This window comes from Oncorhynchus gorbuscha, linkage group LG11 (genome assembly GCF_021184085.1).
Source record: "Oncorhynchus gorbuscha isolate QuinsamMale2020 ecotype Even-year linkage group LG11, OgorEven_v1.0, whole genome shotgun sequence".
NCBI lineage: Eukaryota > Metazoa > Chordata > Actinopteri > Salmoniformes > Salmonidae > Oncorhynchus > Oncorhynchus gorbuscha.
The window spans coordinates 42,879,117-42,897,250 of NC_060183.1; the positions used below are offsets into that span (position 1 = coordinate 42,879,117).

At 43.3% G+C, this 18,134-nt stretch overlaps 1 protein-coding gene across 1 annotated transcript in view; it reads right to left on the reverse strand.

Annotated features, from left to right (window-relative positions):
* The window catches only part of col27a1a (collagen, type XXVII, alpha 1a), a 242,648-nt gene that overhangs the window by 188,561 nt on the left and 35,953 nt on the right, over positions 1-18,134 (reverse strand). Inside the window, exon 5 of the mRNA XM_046369694.1 lies at positions 10,930-10,983. Within this exon, the coding sequence (XP_046225650.1) occupies positions 10,930-10,983 (54 nt within the window). The remainder of the gene's footprint in view (positions 1-10,929; positions 10,984-18,134) is intronic.

The following is an 18,134-nucleotide window of genomic DNA, read 5'->3' on the forward strand; positions in this document are numbered from 1 at the left end:
GGGAGCCAGGTTCTTTACTAAGTTGGACCTTCGTAACGCTTACCATCTCGTGCGCATCAGAGAGGGGGACGAGTGGAAAACGGCGTTTAACACTCCGTTAGGGCATTTTGAGTACCGGGTTCTGCCGTTTGGTCTCGCTAATGCGCCAGCTGTTTTTCAGGCATTAGTTAATGATGTTCTGAGAGACATGCTGAACATCTTTGTTTTTGTCTACCTTGACGATATCCTGATTTTTTCACCGTCACTCGAGATTCATGTTCAGCACGTTCGACGTGTACTCCAGCGCCTTTTAGAGAATTGTCTCTACGTGAAGGCTGAGAAGTGCTCTTTTCATGTCTCCTCCGTCACTTTTCTCGGTTCTGTTATTTCCGCTGAAGGCATTCAGATGGATCCCGCTAAGGTCCAAGCTGTCAGTGATTGGCCCGTTCCAAGGTCACGTGTCGAGTTGCAGCGCTTTCTAGGTTTCGCTAATTTCTATCGGCGTTTCATTCGTAATTTCGGTCAAGTTGCTGCCCCTCTCACAGCTCTTACTTCTGTCAAGACGTGTTTTAAGTGGTCCGGTTCCGCCCAGGGAGCTTTTGATCTTCTCAAGAAACGTTTTACGTCCGCTCCTATCCTCGTTACTCCTGACGTCACTAAACAATTCATTGTCGAGGTTGACGCTTCAGAGGTAGGCGTGGGAGCCATTCTATCCCAGCGCTTCCAGTCTGACGATAAGGTTCATCCTTGCGCTTATTTTTCTCATCGCCTGTCGCCATCGGAACGCAACTATGATGTGGGTAACCGCGAACTGCTCGCCATCCGCTTAGCCCTAGGCGAATGGCGACAGTGGTTGGAGGGGGCGACCGTTCCTTTTGTCGTTTGGACAGACCATAAGAACCTTGAGTACATCCGTTCTGCCAAACGACTTAATGCACGTCAAGCTCGTTGGGCGTTGTTTTTCGCTCGTTTCGAGTTTGTGATTTCTTACCGTCCGGGTAGTAAGAACACCAAGCCTGATGCCTTATCCCGTCTCTTTAGTTCTTCTGTGGCTTCTACTGATCCCGAGGGATTCTTCCTTATGGGCGTGTTGTCGGGTTGACAGTCTGGGGAATTGAAAGACAGGTTAAGCAAGCACTCACGCACACTGCGTCGCCGCGCGCTTGTCCTAGTAACCTTCTTTTCGTTCCTGTTTCTACTCGTCTGGCTGTTCTTCAGTGGGCTCACTCTGCCAAGTTAGCTGGTCATCCCGGCGTTCGAGGTACTCTTGCTTCTATTCGCCAGCGCTTTTGGTGGCCTACTCAGGAGCGTGACACGCGCCGTTTCGTGGCTGCTTGTTCGGACTGCGCGCAGACTAAGTCAGGTAACTCTCCTCCTGCCGGTCGTCTCAGACCGCTTCCCATTCCTTCTCGACCATGGTCTCACATCGCCTTAGACTTCATTACCGGTCTGCCTTTGTCTGCGGGGAAGACTGTGATTCTTACGGTTGTCGATTGGTTCTCTAAGGCGGCACATTTCATTCCCCTTGCTAAGCTTCCTTCCGCTAAGGAGACGGCACAAATCATCATCGAGAATGTGTTCAGAATTCATGGCCTCCCGTTAGACGCCGTTTCAGACAGAGGTCCGCAATTCACGTCACAGTTTTGGAGGGAGTTCTGTCGTTTGATTGGTGCGTCCGTCAGTCTCTCTTCCGGGTTTCATCCCCAGTCTAACGGTCAAGCAGAAAGGGCCAATCAGACGATTGGTCACACACTACGCAGCCTTTCTTTTAGAAACCCTGCGTCTTGGGCAGAACAGCTCCCCTGGGCAGAATACGCTCACAACTCGCTTCCTTCGTCTGCTACCAGCCTCCTCTGTTCTCATCCCAGCTTGCCGAGTCCAGCGTTCCCTCCGCTCAAGCGTTTGTCCAACGTTGTGAGCGCACCTGGAGGAGGGTGAGGTCTGCACTTTGCCGTTACAGGGCACAGACTGTGAGAGCCGCCAATAAACGTAGGATTAAGAGTCCTAGGTATTGTTGCGGCCAGAGAGTGTGGCTTTCCACTCGTAACCTTCCCCTTACGACAGCTTCTCGTAAGTTGACTCCGCGGTTCATTGGTCCGTTCCGTGTCTCCCAGGTCGTCAATCCTGTCGCTGTGCGACTGCTTCTTCCGCGACATCTTCGTTGCGTCCATCCTGTCTTCCATGTCTCCTGTGTCAAGCCCTTTCTTCGCACCCCCGTTCGTCTCCCCCCCCCCCGTCCTTGTCGAGAGCGCACCTATTTACAAGGTACGTAGGATCATGGACATGCGTTCTCGGGGACGGGGTCACCAATACTTAGTGGATTGGGAGGGTTACGGTCCTGAGGAGAGGAGTTGGGTTCCGTCTCGGGACGTGCTGGACCGTTCGCTGATTGATGATTTCCTCCGTTGCCGCCAGGATTCCTCCTCGAGTGCGCCAGGAGGCGCTCGGTGAGTGGGGGGGTACTGTCATGTTTTGTCTTATATTGTCTTGTCATTTTGCTTTCCCTTCTGTTCGTTTTCCCCTGCTGGTCTTATTAGGTTCGTTCCCTTTTTCTCTCTCCCTCCCTCTCTCTCTTCTCTCTATCGTTCCGTTCCTGCTCCCAGCTGTTCCTATTCCCCTACTCAATCATCTAGTCTTTTCACACCTGTTCCGTATCTTGCCCTCTGATTAGAGTCCCTATTTCTCCCCTTGTTTTCTGTCCTGTCGGATCCTTGTATATTGTTCGCCGTGCTGTGTCTTTGTCTCGCCCTGTCGTGTCTTGTTTCCCTCAGATGCTGCGTGTGAGCAGGTGTCTGAGTCTGCTACGGTCGGTGCCTTCCCGAGGCAACCTACAGTTAATGGTCGAGTCTCCAGTCTGTCCTCGTCACTACGAGTGGAATTAAGTTTTTTATGTTTTGTTTTCTGCTCTGATTGTCCAGGAGTATTGCCTATTTCCTTTACTGGAATAAAGACTCTGTTTTCGCCAAGTCGCTTTTGGGTCCTCATTCACCTGCATAACAGCACCAGCCTTTACCATATGGACACATTGATACACTGTGAGCCATTGGCGGTTAAATAAATAAGAGATAGCCTAGGCCAATGTAGCAGTAGGCTTTTAAAACTTCCATTGTCAACTAAGTAAAACTACATAAAAGCCAACAAATAAACACAAAAAAATATCCTGATAAATGCAGGTTCTTTCATCTCTCTATACAGTGGGGAGAACAAGTATTTGATACACTGCCGATTTTGCAGGTTTCCCTACTTAGGTGATCAAATACTTATGTCATGCAATAAAATGCAAATGAATTACTTAAAAATCATACAATGTGATTTTCTGGATTTTTGTTTTAGATTCCGTCTCTCACAGTTGAAGTGTACCTATGATAAAAATTACAGACCTCTACATGCTTTGTAAGTAGTAAAACCTGCAAAATCGGCAGTGTTTCAAATACGTGTTCTCCCCACTGTATATACTCCACTTGTCTGCCTCCCTTTCTGTCTGTGTTACTGGGTCAGGCCCAATGACTGTCACTTGCGAACTTGCAACATTGCATCAACTTGCCTATTCTGGGTGCTCAGAGTTTCCAACACCAGTGATCACACCAGACACAGCTGTTTTTGCGCAATTGGAAATGTTTTCAGGGAGGCTATTTTATGTAATTTCCACTGGATATACGGGATCCTCAGAGCATGACATTTTGCTCTTTCACACTGAGGCCTGGTGATTATCAAAGAGGAGACTGTTGGAAAGATTTTTCAAATACTGTGAGGAAATATCATTCACTATAGATTAAAAAAATATATTTCATTGACATAGCTTATTATTAGTAATGGTGCGTTAAAACGATCAAATCAGACATCCAGTTAGCTATGGGCACGCTCAACATTACGAGGACAGAGAAACCAGACATATGCTCATTGCTCACATGGAGAGCTCCAAACAATTTTTTAAATATTTTTAAATGTATTTTTATTTCACATTTATTTAACCAGGTAGGCCTGTTGAACAATTTCTCATTTACAACTGTGATCTGGCCAAGAAAAAGCAAAGCAGTGCGACAAAAACAACAGAGTTACACATGGGATAATAACACAATAGAAAAATATATGCACAGTTTGTGCAAATGTAGTAAGATTAAGGAGGTAAGGCAATAAATAGGCCATAGAGGTAAAATAATAACAATGTATCATTAACACTGGAGTGATAGATGTGCAGATGATGATGTGCAAGTAGAGATACTGGGATGCAAAAGAGCAAAAAAATAAATAAAAATAATAATATGGGGATGAGGTAGTTGTGTGTGCTATTTACAGATGGGCTGTGTTCAGGTACAGTGATCGGAAAGCTGCTCTGACAGCTCATGCTTAAAGTTAGAGAGGGAGATATAAGTCTCCAGCTTCAGTAGTTTTTGCAATTCGTTCCAGTCATTGGCAGCAGAGAACTGGAAGGAAAGGCGGCCAAAGAGGTGTTGGCTTCAGTGAAATATACCTGCTGGAGCGCGTGCTACGGGTGGGTGTTGCTATGGTGACCAGTGAGCTGAGATAAGGTGGGGCTTTACCTATCAAAAGACTTATAGATGACCTGGAGCCAGTGGGTTTGGCGACGAATATGAAGTGAGGGCCAGCCAACGAGAGCATACGGGTCGCAGTGGTGGGTAGTATATGGGGCTTCGGTGACAAAACGGATGGCACTGTGACATCCAATTTGCTGAGTAGAGTGTTGAGGCTATTTTGAAAAGTCAGAACTCTCCAGAGTAGTGATGCTGGAAGTGCAGGCAGGTGTGGGCAGTGATCGGTTGAAGAGCATGCATTTAGTTTTACTAGCATTTTAAAGTAGTTGGAGGCCACGGAAGGAGTGTTGTATGGCATTGAAGATTGTTAACACGGTGTCCAAACAGAGAACAGAGAATCACCAGCAGCAAGAGCGACATTTTGGCACAGACCTGGCTAGTATGACAGAACTCTGCAGGCTATCTTTGCAGTAGATTGCAACTCCGCCCCCTTTGGCAGTGCTATCTTGTCGGTAAGGGAAGACCCCCATGAAATGAACAAAAATGAATGGCAACTTATTGGCATTGGGCGAACTCAACACACTATCGCAAATACTACTCAAATGGACGGCAGTACATCAAAACCATATTGCAAGTTGAACATGGTAAGTGCCAAGCATCATACCTCAAAAATCCGAAAGATGGCGAGCGCGCTCCACCGTAGATTTTCATATGGCAAATGGTCACTAAGTTGCTCCCATGGGTGAAATAAAATTTTTAAAAATAATAAAAAATCTAAATTATAAAACCTCTAAAAAAGTGCTTTTTTGGAACACTTTTTACTGGTATGGACCAGTTTTTACCAGTTTTATGTCCATTTTGTTTTTACCTTTATTTTACTAGGCAAGTCAGTTAAGAACAAATTCTTATTTTCAATGATGGCCTAGGACCAGTCGGTTAACTGCCTGTTCAGGGGCAGAACGACAGATTTTGTACCTTGTCAGCTCGGGGGTTTGAACTTGCAACCTTCTGGTTACTAGTCCAACACTCTAACCACTAGGCTACCCTGCCGCCATATAAGTCAGTGAACCATGTATACTGAACAGATTATATATATATATATATATATATATCACTATGTTAACCTCTTAAGCCCACCTGACACGCAGGCGTGCCATCTAGCCATCTGGAAATGCAAATGTACTACGCTAAATGCTAATAGCACTCATTAAAACTCAAACGTTCATTAAAACACACATGCAGGGTACTGAATTAAAGCTACACTCGTTGTGAATCCAGCCAACAAGTCAGATTTTTTAAATGCTTTTCGGCGAAAGCATGAGAAGCCATTATCTGATAGCATGCAACACCCCGAAATACCTGAAGGGGACGTAAACAAAATAATTAGCATAGCTGGCGCTACACAAAACGCAGAAATAAAATATAAAACATTCATTACCTTTGACGAGCTTCTTTGTTGGCACTCCTAGATGTCCCATAAACATCACTATTGGGTCTTTTTTTCGATTAAATCGGTCCATATATACCCTAAATATCGATCTATGAAAAGTGTGTGATCCAGGAAAAAACACCGTTTTAAAACGCAACGGCATTTTTTTAAATTAAAAAAGTTGACGATAAACTTTCACAAAACACTTCGAAATACTTTTGTAATCCAACTTTAGGTATTAGTAAACGTTAATAATCTATCAAATTCATCACGGGCGATGTGTATTCAATAGCTCCACGTCTTCAAATCATGTTTGGAAATTTCTCCTCCAAAACATCCTGTCGGAGACTGGAAGGAATGGGCTCTCTCTTACTCGTTTGACCAAGAAACAAAGCCCAGGCAATTGACAAGACTGGCGACATCGTGTGGAAGCTGTAGAACTTGCAATCTCAGCCCCATGTAATTTGCTTTCCCATAGACAATACATGCAAGTGGCGCATTTATATTTTTCCCAGTTTTCGGTGATCAGTTTTTCTTGCGCTTTTCGATGAAACACACGCTCTGTTATAGTCACAGCCGTGATCTAACCAGTTTTAGAAACGTCAGAGTGTTGTCTATCCACACATACTAATCATATGCATATACTTTATTCCTGGCATGAGTAGCAGGACGCTGAAATGTTGCGTGATTTTTAACAGAATGTTCGAAAAAATAAGGCCCTGATTCAACCTAGAAGGTCTATTTGCCATGTTTGATCATAGGAAGTCATAGGAAGTAAAAATTTCCCATTGATGTTGATTTCAGCCTGTCCATTTGGTGATGAAAAATCCCTCATTAAAATACATTGAAAATGGACAAATATGTCATTTTTTAAAATGGATAGGCACGGGTGGGGGGGTGCTCCCTACCCGGCCATGGACCCCTTGCACCACCCTAAAGGCATGAAAAAACATTTAAAAAATATGCTCCTGGTAACCCGTTCAGATTACCATGTGTACGGCTGTCCATTTGCAATGTCTTACAATGGGCATTTACCATAACAAATTTGACATGATCTAATATACTGCACAAATGCCAAATTGACTGGCTCTTTCAACTCGGGATGGCCAAGCAGTGATAGTAGTTCCTCTCCATCCCTCGTTGATGTTGATTTCAGCCTGTCCATTTGGTGATGGCAAATCCCTCATTAAATACATTGAAAATGTACTGTGTATTTGCAATGTTTTACAATGGGCATTTACCATCATGAATTTGACATGCTCTAATATACTGCACAAATGCCTAATTGACTGGCTCTTTGAACTCGGGATGGCCAAGCAGTGATAGTAGTTCCTCTCCATCCCTCGTTGATGTTGATTTCAGCCTGTCCATTTGGTGATGGCAAATCCCTCATTAAATACATTGAAAATGTACTGTGTATTTGCAATGTTTTACAATGGGCATTTACCATCATGAATTTGACATGTTCTAATATATTGCAGAAATGCCCAATTGAACTCGGGACGGCCGAGCAGTGATAGTGGGTCCTCTCCATCGCTCGTCATTTTCGCGATATTCAAAATTAATTGAACTCATTGCAAATGGACGAAGCTGTTTATCGGCCTGAGACCCTCCTAGAGCCATATAACTCACTGTGCACTACCGACTAAAGCTCTAGAACAGGTTTCTAAAGTTTCAGAGCTCGAGGTCTGACGGTTCTTTGATGGTGAGAACGTCGGTATCTATTGGAGGCTCTGTGTGTCTGTAAGCCCAACACTGGCTGTTTGTGTGTGTGAGTTTTTGTTGGACATCTGATGGGAGAAATGACAGATTTTCAGTTCATGGGAGGCTTGTGGAAGGCTACCCGAAATGTTGACCCAAGTTACACAATTTAAAGGCAATGCTACCAAATACAAATTGAATGTATGTAAACTTCTAACCCACTGGATGAAATCAAATCTGAAATAAATCATTCTCTCTACTATTATTCTGACATTTCACATTCTTAAAATAAAGTGGTGATCCTAACTGACCTAAAACGGGGAATTCTTACTCGGATTAAATGTCAGGAATTGTGAAAAACTGTGTTTATTTGGCTGTATGAAAACTTCAGACTTCAACTGGAGCTCTTTTCAGTAGCTATTTATCAAGTTGTAAATTACAGTGCATGAAGAATGGTGCTATTTCAACCATACAACATTATTCAATGAAGCGGATGCTAAGCTACGGGACTGTTTCGCTAGCACAGACTGGAATATGTTCCGGGTTTCATCCGAGGAGGTTTCATTGAAGAGTTTACCACATCAGTCACTGGATTTCTTATTAAGTGCATCGACAACGTAGTCCCCACAATGATCATACATGCATATCCCAACCAGAAGCCATGGATTAAAGGCGACATCCACTCTGGAGCTAAAGGCTAGAGCTGCCGCTTTCAAGGAGCTGGACGCTGAAAGGAAATCTCACTACGCCCTCCGACGAACCATCAATACCTAAATGTTTCAAGCAGACCACCTTAGTCCCGGTGCCCAAGAATGCCAGGGTAACCTGTCTAAATGACTATCACCCCGTAGCACTCACATCTGTAGCCATTAGAGTGGGACCCACTCTAATTCGCATACATACCCGACAGATCTACAGATGATTACATCTCTATTGCACTCCACAGTGCTCTTTTCCACCTGGAGAAGAGGAACACCTATGTAATGCTGTTAATTGACTACAGCTCAGGTAGACCTGATCACTGACGTCGAGACAGCCTACAGAGAGGAGGTCAGAGAACTGGCAGTGTGGTGCCAGGACCACAACTTCTCACTGGAATAGAGTGAAACACATTTTTTTGATACCCGTTTCAATCTGTCAGCTTCACTGACTGACTGGCTAGCACTTAGCAGCTAACGTTAGATATCATATTCTTTCCACAATTCATGTGATAGGTAGCTAGCTAACTAATAACTTGCCTAAAAACTTATATTTTTAGGTGAATACGTTGCTGTCTTTTAATACAAATATGTATGTCGATATGCTAGTTTCCCAGTTCAGTACTATGTTAGCTAGCCCAACAGCTAAAGTAGTACTGGGAGGAGGATGCATCAACACCCTGGAAATATGTTTGTGGTGCACTCACTCATAACACTTTTTGAGTGATAAAATAAGGGCATCGTCTTCAAGAGTAATAAGGTAAACAAAGGCATGTATTATTCTGAAACATAGCCCATACATTCATTAGTTGCAACCATTAGATCTTTCATTGATTTAAACTAGTAGCTAGCTCATCTTGATCATGTGTTGTTCCTTCTCTCTTTCTAGAGGCAAAAATACAGATTGAGGCCTTCAATCAATCTGAGGACAGAGAAATATATGTGCACCAGACAGGTCAAGGCTCCTTGCATGCATGGCTTTGAGATGTAAATTACACTATAAACAAATTGTTAGGTTGTTTGGATGACCGAATTGCTGGGTTGCAGGCATTGGGTCAATAGTTGGGTTGTTTTCTGTAAGTACAGCAAGGTTGGGTTGTTGGTGGAGGGTTATTAAGGTTGGGCTATGAATATTTGACCCAGCCAATGGGTTAATTCTCCCGCCACCAGCGCATGAAGTCCACCGGAACGTGAGAAAGTCTTCCAGTTCTAGTGCTACTGAGTGGAAATTGGCTAATGTTATTTTGACAGACTAAAGGTGTTTTGGCTGACTGAAAACAGCAAGTAACAAACATTACAAATGATGAATTTTATGGTCACTCAGGTTAAATAGGTTGTCCTATCATAAAAGGTAGGTAGCTTATGTTAGCTTGAGCGTTAGCTAACGACTGTTAGACAGCGAGCCATTTTCTGTGCTAATATCTCTGTCTGTGGTAATGTTAGTTAGCTAACGTTAGTATCGTTACCATGCTCGCTATGCTAGCTCAGTAAAGTGTTGTCGCAGAATATAACTAAATGTAAAAAAAGACAATCGATGTTTTGGTTACCTAGCTACCTTAGCTAGCTAAGTCTGACACTTCTTTTGGACTGTCTCTAACACTGTTTCACCCGTAAGCTGTCATCTTACTAATCAAATCAAACTAATCAAATCAAAGTTCATTTGTCACGTGCGCCAAATACAACAGGTGTCGACATTACAGTGAAATGCTTACTTACAGGCTCTAACCAATGGTGCAGAGAAAGAAAAGGAAAAGAAAAGGTGTGTGTGTGTGTGTGTGTGTGTGTGTGTGTGTGTGTGTGTGTGTGTGTGTGTGTGTGTGTGTGTGTGTGTGTGTGTGTGTGTGTGTGTGTGTGTGTGTGTGTGTGTGTGTGTGTGTGTGTGTGTGTGTGTGTGTGTGTGTGTGTGTGTGTGTGTGTGTGTGTGTGTGTGTGTGTGTGTGTGTGTGTGTGTGTGTGTGTAGGTAAGTAAAGAAATATAACAAGGCTATATACAGACACCTGTTAGTCAGGCTTATTGAGGTAGTATGTACATGTATGTATCATTAAAGCGCATATATGATGAACAGAGAGTAGCAGAAGCGTAAAAGAGGGGTTGGCGGGTGGTGGGACACAATGCAGATAGTCCGGGTAACCATTTGCTACCTGTTCATGAGTCTTAGGGCTTGGGGGTAAAAACTTTTGAGAAGCCTTTTTGTCCTAGACTTGGCACTCTGGCACCGCTTGCCCTGCGGTAGTAGAGAGAACAGTCTATGACTGGGGTGGCTGGGGTCTTTGACCATTTTTAGGGCCTTCCCCTGACACCGTCTGGTGTAGAGGTCCTGGGTGGCAGGCAGCTTTGCCCCAGTGATGTACTGGGCCGTACGCACTACCCTCTGAAGTGCCTTGCGGTCGGAGGCCGAGCAATTGCCGTACCAGGCAGTGATTAAACCAGTCAGGATGAATTCGATGTTACTAGCTCGGACTATGCTGATAGCTCATTTATTGAGGAAAAATGCAATTACTATGACTGTGATATGTAGTTGTCCCAACTAGCTTGAATGCACTAACTGTAAGTTGCTCTGAATAAGAGTTTCTGCTAAAAGACTCAAATGTACAAATAAAAAAAATGGTGTGTGTGTGTGGGACATACCTTAAGCCCAGGTGGACCAGGACGGCCAGGTTTTCCATGGGGACCGGGTCCACCCTATCAGAGACGAAACACAATCAAACGTTGATCAGAATGACAATCATTATGTTGGCATAAGCGGAGGCCGTGGGTAGTCCCCCATCTCCTACAGCTGAAGTCGGAAGATAGCATACACCTTAGCCAAATACATTTAAACTCAGCTTTTCACAATTCCTGATATTTAATCACACACTTTTTCAGTTCTGCCCACACAATTTCTATAGGATTGAGGTCAGGGCTTTGTGATGGCCACTCCAATACCTTGACCTAGTTGTCCTTAAGCCATTTTGCCACAACTTTGGAAGTATGCTTGTGGCCATTGTCCATTTGGAAGACCCATTTGTGACCAAGCTTTAACTTCCTGACTGATGTCTTGAGATGTTGCTTCAATATATCCACATTTTTCTTCTTCATGATGCCATCTATTTTGTGAAGTGCACCAGTCCTCCCTGCATCAAAGCACCCCCACAACATGATGCTGCCACCCCCGTACTTCACGGTTTGGATGATGTTCTTCGGATTGCAAGCCTGCCCCTTTTTCTTCCAAACAGAACGATGGTCATTATGGCCAAACAGTTCTATTTTTTTTTCATCAGACCAGAGGACATTTCTCCAAAAAGTACGATTTTTGTCCCCATGTGTAGTTGCAAACCATAAACTTCACAGATCTTCATTGTAAAGGGTTTAAACACTATTGCCCATGCTTGTTCAATGGCCCATAAACAATTAATGAACATGCACCTGTGGAACGGTTGTTAAGACACTAACAGCTTACAGACAGTAGGCAATTAAGTCCACAATTATGAAAATGTAGGACACTAAAGAGGCCCTTCTACTAACTCTGAAAAACACCAAAAGAAAGATGCCCAGGGTCCCTGCTCATCTCCGTGAATGTGCCTTAGGCATGCTGCAAGAAGGCATGAATACTGCAGATGTGGCCAGGGCAATAAATTGCAATGTCCATACTGTGAGATGCCTAAGACAGCACTACAGGGAGACAGGACGGACAGTTGATCGTCTCCCAGTGGCAGACCACGTGTAACAACACCTGCACAGGATCGGTACATCCGAACATCACACCTGCGGGACATGTACAGGATGGCAACAACAATTGCCCAAGTCACACCAGGAATGCACAATCCCTCCATCAGTGCTCAGACTGTATGCAATAGGCTGAGAGAGGCTGGACTGAGGGCTTGTAGGCCTGCTTTAAGGTAGGTCCTCACCAGGCAACAACGTCGCCTATGGGCATAATCTCACCATCGGTGGACCAGACAGGACTGGCAAAAAGTGTTTATCATCGAATGAATGAGCGTTACACTGAGGCCTGTACTCTGGAGCAGGATCAATTTGGAGGTGGAGGCTCCGTCATCGTCTGGGGCAGTGTGTCACAACTGAGCTTGTTGTCATTACAGGCAATCTCAATGCTGTCCGTTACAGGGAAGACATCCTCCTCCCTAATGTGGTACCCGTCCTGCAGGCTCATCCTGACATGAACCTCCAGACATTCTAAGGTTTGTATCAGTCACAACTAAAGTTGCCAAATAACTATAAATCTAGCGAATAGGACTTGTTTCAAATGATCACTTTTACGCTCAACATAGCCACTCCATATGTGCACTCGCTCCAGAATGGGAAATATACCCTCTCTATTTTATTCAGGTAAGTCAAATCAAAACATATATGGGCTGCATGATGTAACTATTGGCTGTTGATGATTTTAGAAAGTAGCGAAAAGAACTTGCGCTCTGCTCCTTGCCTTAGGCTGCACAGCTATTCCCTTGCCAAGTTATCATATCTTCACCCACCAAACTATTCTCCATTTAATCGTGTATTTACTAATATGTACACTTATTTTAGATTCAGAATGATTGTTGTTTTATTCAGGTTGCTTTTCAGGCTTGGGCTCATAAGCCTATGCATATGCATAAGCTCTAGGAAGACTCTTGGTGGTTCCAAACTTCTTCCATTTAAGAATGATGGAGGCCACTGTGTCCTTGGGGACATTCAATGCTGCAGAAATTCTTTGGTACCCTTCCCCAGATCTGTGCATTGACACAACCCTGTCTCGGAGCTCTACGACCTCATGGCCTGGTTTTTGTTCTGACATGCCCAGTCAACTATAGGACCTTATATAGACAGGTGTGTCCTTTTCCAAATCATGTCCAATCAATTGAATTTATCACAGGTGGACTCCAATCAAGTTGTAGAAACCTCTCAAGAATGGTCAATGGAAACAGGATGCAGAGCCCAAATTCCGGTCTCATGGCAAAGGGTCTGAATACCTCTGTAGGTTTTTCTGTTTTTTATTTGTAATAAATTTGCAAAAATGTCTAAAAACCTCTTTTCACTTTGTCATTATGGGGCATTGTGTGTAGATTGATTTGGGAAAACATATTTCATCCATTTTAGAATAAGGCTGTAACGTAACAAAATGTGGAAAAAGGGAAGGGGTCAATATACTTTCCGAATGCACTGTACATTCTCTCCCAGACTCGTGGATATACATTTTGGAGCGTAGCATATGCAAATAAATACATTCCACACTCAAAGGCAATTACTCAAATTTGTTTAATTGTAGAGTAGAGTCTAGACCAATTTTATACCAAGACATCTTAAATCAGTTTTGTTTTATGTTTTTCTGCCATGCGTAATATGTAATATGTATTGTATAATGACACAAGCCTATGCATATGCCTATGTATGTTTTTGAATGAATCCTCACCTTAGAAAGCGCTGTCCATTTTGTTGTGTTTGAAACAACATCCACAGTGACCATGTTTTGCACTCAGTTTCAACCTGCTGTTGAACTTCTTCCTTCAAATTGATCATCACAGTGAGGTGAGCTTTAAAAGTAGCATACTGTTTTGATGATGTGTTTGTGATTTAAGATTGCATTTTTCATTGATGTCAGAGTGGTTAGAGGAACAATAGAGCCCTGAGTACCAGGCCATTCGGGCCTGAATGTTATTAGCAAATTGGGTACTAACAAAGGATGTCCAGAGTGGATAAGAGAAGATTACTGTGACTCAACAGTCACATGGAATTTTACTGCGATCATGGCACATGACTGCCGGAGTGATGGTAATATGGTCACTGCAACAGCCCTAGTAGTATTCTACTATGGTATTTCAGAGTGTCGTTGACTAACCTGGAAATGAACAACAACTATCTAAAGTGAGGAATGCTAAACCTGCAGTGTAAAATTGGGTTACCGATGGATTATTTCAGCAATCAACAACAAGAGCTTTTCTTTCAAATGGAAACAATTCCTCCATCTGGCCTGAGGGTGGTGTTGAGTGTGTTCTGCAGTATGAACGTGTGGCGAGCGGCAAGAGATTGAAAAGGCATTTGTTTTAGGGGGGAGTTAAGAGGCAGCTTTTATATATGCAGGTGTTAAACGTAAGCCCACAGAAGCAGCCTCACCGTTCTGCAGAGCCCTGTATAACTCTTTATATTTCTCCCTGTGAGGGTCATGTCTTCTGCACACTATTCACAATGCCATACAACTCTCCTTCCGTGGCCTCCAATTGCTCTTAAATACAAGTTAAACTAAATGCATGCTCTTCAACCGATCGCTGCCTGCACCTGCCCGCCTGTCCAACATCACTACTCTGGACGGCTCTGACTTAGAATACGTGGACAACTACAAATACCTAGGTGTCCGGTTAGATTGTAAACTCTCCTTCCAGACCCAGATCAAACATCTCCAATCCAAAGTTAAATCTAGAATTGGCTTCCTATTTCGCAAACAAAGCATCCTTCACTCATGCTGCCATACATACCCTTGTAAAACTGACCATCCTACCAATCCTCGACTTCGGCGATGTCATTTACAAAATAGCCTCCAATACCCTACTCAACAAATTTGATGCAGTCTATCACAGTGCAATCCATTTTGTCACCAAAGCCCCAAATACTACCCACCATTGCGACCTATACGCTCGAGTTGGCTGGCCCTCGCTTCATACTTCATCACCAAACCCACTGGCTCCCTGTCATCTACAAGACCCTGCTAGGTAAAGTCCCCCCTTATCTCAGCTCGCTGGTCACCATAGCATCACCAACCTGTAGCACGCGCTCCAGCAGGTATATCTCTCTGGTCACCCCCAAAACCAATTCTTTCTTTGGCCGCCTCTCCATCCAGTTCTCTGCTGCCAATGACTGGAACGAACTACAAAAATATCTGAAACTGGAAACACTTATCTCCCTCACTAGCTTTAAGCACCAACTGTCAGAGCAGCTCACAGATTACTGCACCTGTACATAGCCCACCTATAACCTAGCCCAAACAACTACCTCTTTCCCTACTGTATTTATTTTATTTTTAAAATTTATTTTGCTCCTTTGCACCCCATTATTTTTATTTCTACTTTGCACATTCTTCCACTGCAAATCTACCAGTCCAGTGTTTTACTTGCTATATTGTATTTACTTTGCCACCATGGCCTTTTATTGCCTTTACCTCTCTTATCTCACCTCATTTGCTCACATCGTATATAGACTTGTTTATACTGTATTATTGACTGTTTGTTTGTTTTACTCCATGTGTAACTCTGTGTCGTTGTATGTGTCGAACTGCTTTGCTTTATCTTGGCCAGGTCGCAATTGTAAATGAGAACTTGTTCTCAACTTGCCTACCTGGTTAAATAAAAGGTTAAATAAAGGTAAAAAAAACTATTAACAGGGCTGTGTGTGTGGTGCGAACATGTCTGCATTCATAGATGTGAGCATGTGAGCACGAGCGTGAGCAATGTGGTGAGGAATTCACTGTATAGGATTTCTGTGGATGCCTGTTTTGTTTGAAGCTCAGTGTCAACTCCAGACAGCAGTGTTTGAGGGGAACCTGTAAATGAGCTTAAGCCTGCCCGCTCCCTTCCTCTCTCCTCTGTGGTGCCTGGTGTAGATCAGTGTTGGCTGTCTGAGGGGGCAAGGGATGTCTGTGTATATACCCGTTTCTATCTCTGAACCAAACTTCAGCCACCCTTGGCCTCAATAAGGTGCACCTTCTATATGAGATGGATTACAGGTGGCAGTTTTGCTATGCTGAATGTATCTGGCTGAAACGGACATGCCCTGCTACCACAGACAAGGTGAGAGGGCTGGTGGGGTTAAAATGCCCTTAATTAGATGCAGACAAAGAGGTCTTTCTACTATGGAAGTAAGAGGGATTTCCCTCAGGTCTCTCACTCACACACACACACAGAGTTACATAACACACGGTTGCATACACACACACTGTATACACTATGGCTGTCTATGTCTTGATCACAACAGTAAAATGCATGACACTAAGCTTGATCAGAAATAATTTTGCCACTGTCCTTTGCATTTGGTAGCTCACAGAGTCAGATGCGCTGAGGAAGTTTGACTGACTTTAGAAAATCAAATTGTCCAACCTTTCCGCTTGTCGTTGTGGTGACTCATTGACAGCAAAATTCTATCTACGTCACTACGTCACACTTACGTTTCTAAATAAAGGGTCTCGCAAAATATAGGCAAAAAAAGCGCCGCCAGCGAGCTATCAACTCGTCGTGTTTGGAGGACAAAGAACACCATACCTACTGTGAAGCATGGGGGTGGAAACATCATGCATTGGGGATGTTTTTCTGCAAAGGGACCAGGACGACTGATCCGTGTAAAGGAAAGAATGAATGGGGCCATGTATCGTGAGATTTTGAGTGAAAACCTCCTTCCATCAGCAAGGGCATTGAAGATGAAACGTGGCTGGGTCTTTCAGCATGACAATGATCCCAAACACACCGCCCGGGCAACGAAGGCTTCGTAAGAAGCATTTCAAGGTCTTTGAGTGGCCTAGCCAGTCTCCAGATCTCAACCCCATAGAAAATCTTTGGAGGGAGTTGAAAGTCTGTGTTGCCCAGTAACAGCCCCAAAACATCACTGCTCTAGAGGAGATCTGCATGGAGGAATGGGCCAAAATACCAGCAACAGTGTGTGAAAACCTTGTGAAGACTCACAGAAAATGTTTGACCTCTGTCATTGCCAACAAAGGGTATATAACAAAGTATTGAGATAAACTTTTGTTATTGACCAAATACTTATTTTCCACCATATTTTGCAAATAAATTCATAAAAAATCTTACAATGTGATTTTCTGCATTTTTTTCTTCTCATTTTGTCTGTCATAGTTGAAGTGTACCTATGATGAAAATGACAGGCCTCTCTCATCTTTTTAAGTGGGAGAACTTGCACATTTGGTGGCTGACTAAATACTTTTTTGCCCCACTGTATACTTGGACAAGATGGAAATTACGGTGAGTGTTAACATTTGATAACAACCTACCTTAGCTAGCTAGCTAGAATACACATGCTTAGCACATAACATGTTTCCACTGCACAAGCGCGCACAAGTTCATATAGCTAGCTAGCTACCATTAAGAAATTATATATTATCTTGTCATTTAGAGGTAACGTTAGTTTAAGTCAAGTTAAATCGCTGGCGAGCTGACTTGAAAATGTAGCTAGAAACTGTCACCCAGTTAGCCCAGAACACTGAAAATCTTTTGATAGGACTGACACAGTTGTTATAGTGATGTGCAAAGTTGATTTGATGTTCATAAACATATTCATATTACGTTTTTATTATGTGTATTTTATACATTGTCATTTATGGGACTTGCAAGAGACGCAAAATGAATCAGAGGAGAGACAAGCAGCTGTCTCCACAGTGGCTGAGGTGAGTGTGACCTATATACCTGTATATAGCTAGTTCTGGATGCTCCAATTAAGTGATTGTGTTTTTGTTAATGTCTCTGATGTGGCCCACTGGTAGACCGGCATTATGCATCATTGTATGTTATCCAAAACAGTTAAATGTGTTGTTTTTACCAAAGAGTCAATTAGTATTTCTCCCGGTCTATCTGTGTCTCTATTTCAATCTCTCTCTCTTTGTCTGTCTTTATTCATCTTTCTTTTTATACCCCCACCCTTTCTGCACCCCCATCTCATCTCATTCTCATGTTTTTCACATGAGCGAGAGCAGAGTGTATCCTTGATATGAGAACAGAAGGTCTCTGATGTGTCCCGTTGGTAGATTGGCATTATAAATCCTTGTATGTTATCCAAAACAGTTAAATATGTTGTTATTACCACAGGATTAGCTAATCTCTCTATCTCTCACAAATTAAAATTCCTCTGTGTTTAGAGGT